The 8372-nt window shown below is 34.3% G+C and overlaps 1 protein-coding gene across 2 annotated transcripts in view; it reads right to left on the bottom strand.

The window, feature by feature from the left end:
* Positions 1 to 524: 524 nt before the first annotated feature.
* The window catches only part of PCMTD1 (protein-L-isoaspartate (D-aspartate) O-methyltransferase domain containing 1), a 72404-nt gene continuing 64556 nt past the window's right edge, over positions 525 to 8372 (bottom strand). For both annotated transcript variants that reach the window (XM_090283709.1, XM_090283708.1), the window contains one exon: positions 525 to 3886. In XM_090283709.1, coding sequence (XP_090139835.1) covers positions 3519 to 3886 — 368 coding nt within the window. In that variant the 3' untranslated portion in view covers positions 525 to 3518. The remainder of the gene's footprint in view (positions 3887 to 8372) is intronic.

Genomic DNA, 8372 nt, shown 5'->3' with positions numbered 1-8372 from the left:
ATGTAAGGGTGTCCTCACCCTTGCTCTCTGAGTTGCCTGCACAGCCCTGAACTGTTTTAATTCATCTTTCTTAAATGCATGTATATCTCACACTTATTTCAATATTTAATGTTAGAAGTGTTTGGGGGTCTTTATTTAGAAGTTTGGTGATGTTTTTGTGAACAAAAATAGAAGACAGAAACTTAAGTCTTGTTTTTATCAATTAGCCTGAGAAATATAGTTCTGTTATACATTGCATAGGTTCAAGTCAATTTCCAAGAACTTATCAATGATGTTAAACGCCTTGCTATATTCACATGTACACTGAATTATCCTTGTACTTTACATATAAGTACCCTTCATATCTACTGAATACTTTGCAAAAATAATTTTTCAAAACCCTACACTCTTCAGAGGTGGCAATAGCCAGAAGAAAATTAGATGTTCAAATACAGACAACTGTAATTGTAATCCAGCATATAGTCACAGGTGTATTTAATTTTTCTAAATTAAAAACTAAAAATAAAAAAGGCCAGACCACTGAAAAAATGTTTAATTATATGCAATTTTTATTTAAAATAATTTTCCAAGTCTTTACATAATTTAACATTTTGCTTCACATCTCTCCCCTCAGACAGCTAGAAATCCACATTCACATTCTTTTAACAACTATATATGCCATTTTAGCAACATTACCCTTCATTATTTTACTAGAACCAAATATATCAACCAATAAGCAGTATAGATTTAAATTATTTTCTTGGTAGTTATGGTGCCACTGACAAATTTCTTGGGATTTATCAGATGCTGGATGCTATTTCGAGCCATCTCCAATTAGCTGTCTGATTTAGGAAAATCATGCTACTTCCCCGGGCCTACTTTCTCTTGCAAAATAATTGACTGGATTAGAGTATTTCTATAGTTTTATTTGGCTATAAAATCACATGAATATATTCCTTATCATTTTCAATTAATTTTACTTCATCTTTATTTGCTACTTCTCCACTTATAAAGCATGATTACCTACATACTCAAGGAAACATGAAAGCATTAAAAAATAAACACAAACCCAACGTATGCTTAATCATCTAATATACAGTGCAATCTCGATTCTTGAACTTAATTCATTCCAGAAAACTGTTCAAGAAGCGATTTGTTCAACAACGATCTCCTTTGTTTGTCATCTGAGTCATGTGACCGATTATACAGGTATCAGCAAGAAAGCATTGCTGGGTAGAAAATTGAGACTCAAAGTTTTGTTCAACAACAGAGACATTTTTTCTGTGAACTTTGTTGAGAATTGAATTGTTGAAGAACCAAGGTGCTTGAGAATCAAGGTTTGACTATATTCCTATTAATACATAAAAGGGCTTTCACTTGAATTTTCATTTGTTTATTTAGTCAATAATAAAGTCACAACTGTAAAATGAATGCATTTAAAAACAAGTTACATTTAAATGACAAAAATATGCAATCGTGAAAATCTACTGTATAATTTGCCAAGGTCAACAGAATAAAAGATGCTATGAATAAGTCAACCTTCAAGTTTAGCCTTAACAAAAACTTTCTCCTGATAGTAAAATCATTATTTAAGAATATGTACATTTACATATCTGAACATTAGCATCCAAAAGAAGAGTGTGTGTGTGTTTTTAAGGATGCTAGATTAAAATACATGGGCATCAGTAACTCAAGATTAAACTTCAAAAACTAATATTCAGTTCAAAATAAGATGAACATTTCTAATAGATGACAAATGCATGAAACTATTTTTCTTGACCGAAATGAGATGGGGCATTTCTTAACAATAACAGCTTAATAATCATCAGAGGAAAATTGTGGAGATACCCTAGCCTCAATCACTGATATAAAACAAACACCTTCCATGAAATTATCTTCTATGTCACTAAAATATCCTAATTTACTTGGGATAATTTATGCATGGGAGATTTTAAACACTCATTTGTAGACGTGTGGAATTACCAGAACTGAGTTTTTTGAAACCATCTATGTATTACTAATAGTTGAATATTTGCAGAAATAATAAACCTTTCACTATACACTGATTGGGTTTCCTTAAGCACATTTAATCAACTATTAACAGTGATGCTGGTGGGAATAAGTGATACTATCAAATTTTTCCTTTTAAAAAATACATAATCCTTGTAACACTAATTACTAAATATGTTACATTACACACTTTCTTAATAAGGAATGACTGCTTTCAGGCCCCAGTATGTTGAAAAAACACTAAAAACAGCATTTACTACCTGTGTTATCACTGAGAAGCTACAACTAACATTCAAATGATAGATAGTTTAAGTATGTGACATTAAGCAAAAAATGAAAATCATGTAATTTTACCAAAAGAAACAACACACAATGGGAAGAAATTAAATGAGCACAATGTAGGTCCCAATATTACACTATGATTCTTAACTACAGTTTCAAAGCAAAAGGCATCTACATACACTTCCTGTGAATATTTCTTATACTACCAAAATAAATTTCAAAGCAGCTGTAGCCTAGCTCAGTCAAAGATAAATACTCGGATGAACTAGAAGTTCCATTTGCTAAAGTGCACCAGCTGACCAAACCAGCTCTGGTCCTACTACTGAGCATGGTCCAGAAGTGGCCATAACTCATGCCTATTCATTCACCCACTGTGCTATCAACAGTCATACAGAACAATGGATTTTTAAAAACCAAATACTTTATATACAGTGGACTATAGAAACAATAATCCTAAATATACTATCTTCTAAAACTCCAGAGTAATATAAGTTCATTATTTTTAAATACTGAAAATGTAAAGGGTTCATACAAATTAAGAATTGTATTAAGCATATAATTTTTACTTTAATATTCACTTGATGTGTGCTTTTAAAATCTCTATGAGAGAAGCAGTTATTTTCCCCCTGTATTTTGGCAATAGATTCAAAAGCAAAAGTTGCAGTGTGTTGAATTTCATGGAACCTTTTTTAAAGCGAAATTATTCAATATCTGTATTGTTATTGCACTCATAATCTGCCCGGAATACATCTATAGTAACTCAGCAACGGTGAATGCAAAAAAAAGTAAGGTAAGTGGGTCTACAAAGCATTTGATTTCTTTATTAGATAAGAAAATTTTCAGAGGAAAGGCAAACAACTGCAGTTCAAATATGATTATATATGCTTAACAATTATTTAAACTTATATAAAATTAAGTCTAACTCTCACTACTACAAATCTGTAAGGAATCAGAAGATTTATAGTACGCAAAGCCTTGACTATTGTTGCATTCCATTCTTGAAGTCACTCTGAGTTAAAACAGCAATTTTTCCGAGAATTAAAGAAAAATATATTTTATAAAAGGGATTCTTTTTAATCACTGAATACATCATTTTTATTACTAAGACAGAAACAAGTTATACTTTTTTCCCCCACTATAATTCATTCTGATGAAAGAAAGATTTCTCTCTCTTTTAACTTCTAACAAATGCTACACTTTCAAGACTAAAGGAATTATCAGTAGGCATTCTTTCTTTGTGATCTAAGTTATTTATCTCTAAAATATGTCAAGTAAGCTTTTAAAGATTCAGGAAGGGGAAGCTTCATGATTTTCTCTCTCAGTAAATTCTGAGGTGGCTCCTCTGGCTTCATGGCTTCATTGTGATCTTTCTCTTCCTCTTCTTTGTTATCTTCCTCCATTTTTTCATCCTCTTCACTGTCTAGAGGCTGAGGAATAAGCTGATTACCCACAAATACATAAGTGTTAATTCTCTGTTTAACTCTCTTTCTTTTCCTTTTGGGTGGAGCCCTCTGAGGAATCCCCTTGGCTTGCATCTCATCATTGATAAAATTTCTAAGTGTGCGTCGAATGTAAATACGAGCTAAATCCTGCAGATTCCTTACAGCACAGGGGGCTATAAAAAAAGACAAACATACACACAAAACAGAAAGAGAAAAACATAGATTAATTTCTTCACAGAACAAAACATGTATTTCCAAGTGAATGTCAGAAAACAGTAAGTATAAAAACTGACTTTCAAACTAACAAAGATTTCAAGCTATCTACCATATTCCACACACCATTCTAAGTACTGAGGACAGTGAACAGTGCATAGGTTTATACGTATAGATTTGTGTGTGACCCTTTGTATCTTCATAAAAATTCTTTGGAAGGGAAAAATAAACTTATAAACAGAGCACATGAGAATTAGTTAGGGGACAAGAATAAGAGAGATCTTACTCTACATATGCTTTACATTTTTCAATGTTGAAATAAATCTATTTGAAAACTCAAATAAAGGCAAATTCAAAGAGCTGCCGAAGTCCAAGCTCTAAAGCTGGTGTTGACGTACACACACACAGTTTCTATTTTTCTGTAAATCAACAATTAGAATTGGTTCATATGAAAAGGGCCACCAAAAATGCTATAAAGGAACACTTGATAGCTCAAAGAAACACTAAAGATTTAAGTTATTGTTGTTTACTTCTGTCAAATGCATCAGAGTTGGAACATATCCTTTCTGCTTCACTCCTATCTCCTACAGATCTATAAACCCATAAGCCCTAGAACCACACTTTTTTTTTGTAACCTGTTCCAATACCTTATACATATATAAATTCTCTAGTCCCCACATAAAATTCATTTCTCCTAGCTCCCGTTTCTGCAGAAATAAAATTATTATCAACGATCCTTTTCAAATATCTAAACAAAACATAATCCCCCTCAGCTGAACAGCATTAAAAAAATCTTCACCATTCGTTTTTTATTTCTTTACTTCTGGTTTTCTTTTTTCGAAACCTCCCTTCCAAACCTTTTTGTTATAACGTTTAAAATCCCACCATGTTTATTTATTCATATATGGTATGTCTTTGTCATCAGACTGTGAGCTCTAGGAGGGTAGAGGCTCTGGCATTTCCTCTTTGTACTCTCCAAGGGGCCCTGTAGATACCAGCCTTGCATCATTCTATGCATGACTCAGTATGCTTCCTGTGTTCTTCCCACCATTCCCTTGTGCCCTGGGCTATGCCCAGTCCACCAACTGGATACACCCTGTAACAGTAGATAAGTTTTTTTTTTTATTTCAATGAGACCTTTTAGACTCATTCAAAGATCCCTTAGCACATACCTATTATATGTGAAGAAGTAAAAAACATTTCTTAAAATTGTCTTTTTTCAACTCTCTACTGAAACCTGAAATGAAAAAGAATTCCAGAGAGCCATATTGGCTATGTTTAGGTAGAAACCTTTTTTTTTTTTTTTTCTTTTCTGTTTGGACCTGCCACTAGTAACTATATGAAGTAGAAACTGAAACAACATAAAATTTTTGAGTTGAAGTCCTATATCTGCCAGTGATTAGTTCAGTGAACAGGTTAAGTAACAACAGATATGAGATATCCTCCCTTATATATTAAAATGTGTACAATACCACCTACTCTGCCTACCTGCCAAAATTGTTCAAGTTACTTAATATTCATGTAACAACTATGTGTTAAAATATATGATGTTAAAGAATTCATTTATTTACTACATTGAGAGAGGATAATTTAGACTAAGAAACTCCCTGGTCTTATGGAGATTATATATTTAGGGGAGGGGTATCTTAAAAATTATTAAAAACAAAACCTAGAAAATATGAAAAAACACCAATGATGTAGAAAGTAATATGGGGGTATAGCTACTTTTGACTGAGGAGTTCAAATAGTCTCCCTGAGGAAGTCATGTCTGAGCTAGGATCTAAATGACATGAAGAAAAAGCCATGTAAATATCTTAGGACAAAGGGAATATCAAAGCCCTAAGAGGTAAATGAGCTTTGCATGTTCAAAGAACTGAAAAAAAAGGCTAGTGTAGATAAAGTTTGGAGCAGGAAGAAATAGTAAGGGATATGATCATGCATGGTCTTGCAGGCCTCAGTGAAGAATGTGCATTGTATTTGCCATGTAGCTATTGAAGGGGTTTAAGAAGGCAAAAGTAATAATGCAATGAAACTGGCACTCTTGCTCCTCTGTGTAGTATGGATTATAAAGAGGTCTGCTGGAACATTCCAATAATCTGGTGATGGTGAAATGTGACCACACTCTAATGGAGATGAAAGCAGGGGAGGATGGCAGTAAATATGGAGAGAAGTGGACAAATTTAAAATATATTTTGGAGATAGGATGAACAGGGACTGATTGTGGGAGTTTTTTGCCCAACCAACTAGCAGATGTTAATGTCAATTATTGACATAACAAAGAGGAAGAATAGTTTGGGAAGAAGAAAATTTAAAAATTTGTTGTTTTTGTTAAATCTGAAATCCAAAATGGAAATTTCAGGAATAGTAACAACAATGACATACCAGTCACCATTTCAGTATTTTATATGCAATAACTCAATGCTAAATGAGGAAAGTGAAGTAGAGAGAAGTTAAATAACTTGCTCAAGATCACGGAGGTAATAAGTGACGTGAGTTAGAACCTGAGTGAAAGCATTTGATTGCAAAGTCTATGCTCCTTTCCTACCACCACTAATTTGAAAGAACCTAAGCACCCCTATGTTCATTACAGCAGTGTTTACAATCGCCAAGATATGAAAGCAGCCCAAGTGACCCTCAGTAGGTGAGCGGGACATTTACACAATGGAATACTACTCAGCATGGATGGACCTGGAGAATATTAGGCTAAGTGAAATAAGCCAGTCAGAAAAGTACTGTATGATTTCACTTATTATGTGGAATTTAATGAACAAACTAAACTAATAAGCAAAATAGAGACAGATTCATATAGATAAAGAGCAGGATAACAACTAAGGGAGATGTGAGGGTAGGGGGTAGAGGGAATGAGGATAAAGGACTCATGGTGATTGCAAGGGGGAGGAAGGTATAAGGGGATTAAATGGTAATGGGAAAAATACAATTAAAAAGAAAAAAGAAAAATAATAATGACTCTGGGACTCCAGAGGCACGGTCAGGGCTGAAGACAGAAATCTGGGACTTATCAGCCCACCATGACAGGCAATGACGAGGAGAGCCCCCACGAGAGTGTATAAACAGAGAAGAAAGGCAATAAGCTCAAGTAAGCTCTATAGAAGGTGAGGGTGGGAAAAAATCTCTAAGAGTTTTGGACACTATAAAGGAGCTAACAAATAGAAGCTATAATTAGTTTTCTCAGCTGGTCTTCATTAGTCAACCTCTCTCAGGTTACTACTGACGTTCTCTTTTGACATATTAGTTATGTTCTTCCTCTGCCAACACTGGCTGCTATTCCAGGGACACTAACAATAAGGAAGCTTTCACTCCTGAACTGTTAGAACACCTGAACTTCATAAAGAACCAACAGGCCCAGAGTGGGAAAGGATTCAGACTTTACTTTGGCAGTCTCTAAAACTCAGAAGTACTAAAATAGCAACCGCACATGCTTCATCTCAAAGTTCTTCTGAATGATACAAAAACTTTTAAATCATTTTCAGCGGTGCCTATTCAAAAATCCCCAACATTTTCTATTCTTTTAACACTCCTTTGTTTCTAATGCTTCCGGTTATAGGTAAGGATTTAATGAACCAAACAATACTAATCTTGACTACTATCAAATCTTATTTTGAATTGAAGCCTTCACTCTATAATCACAATTAAGGTTATCTCTAACACACATATACTCTCTACTTGTTTCCCAAAAGATATTCTCTATAGATATTATAAGAACCTAGCAGTCAGCATTTTCATTTTCACTGGTAAACAAAGACTGAAAAAGGCATTTTATTTAGATCAAACCCAAAAAACTCATTATTTTTTTGCCACTGCTCACCTACAAAAACAACTTCATATAGTTCAACATGGTACAATGCCATGATTTATGAAGACTATTTTGTCCCTTGTGATACTGTAATTTATAAGAAATGTACATTTAGCTGCTCATTCCTAACACATAACTCCTAAAACACTGAATTTCCTAAGTGATAAGATCATAAAGGTAAAAAAAGTATCTGTGGTTCATAAAAAGTTCCACCTGAGTTTACACTTATAAGGTGGCTTTTGGTAAAACCCCTAAGGATGCTGGGCTGATTGCCAGGGGAAACCAACCATGAATAAAGCTTCTGGGCTGACCAACATGTTGAGGTGCTAGGAGGGTGGGTACTCTGAGGGCGCATGGAGCACTAAGTCATTCTCACATACCTTGCCCTATGCATCGATTCCATCTGGCTGATTCTGAATTAGATCTTTTTAAAATAAGCCAGTAGTCCAGTAAGTAAACTTTTCCTGGGCTCTCTGTGAGCCACTGTAACAAATTATCCAACTCTAGGAGGGGGTCATGGGAACCTCTGAATTATAGCCATCTGTCAGAAACACAAGTGACAACCTGGACTTGCATTTGATGCCTGAAGCTGGAGGAGGAAAAGTGTTGTGGGTCTGTGCTAACACTGGTTA

The sequence above is a fragment of the Furipterus horrens genome, unplaced genomic scaffold, assembly GCF_987537825.1.
Source record: "Furipterus horrens unplaced genomic scaffold, mFurHor1.1.pri manual_scaffold_7, whole genome shotgun sequence".
NCBI lineage: Eukaryota > Metazoa > Chordata > Mammalia > Chiroptera > Furipteridae > Furipterus > Furipterus horrens.
This window is presented reverse-complemented; position numbering and strand designations above follow the sequence as displayed.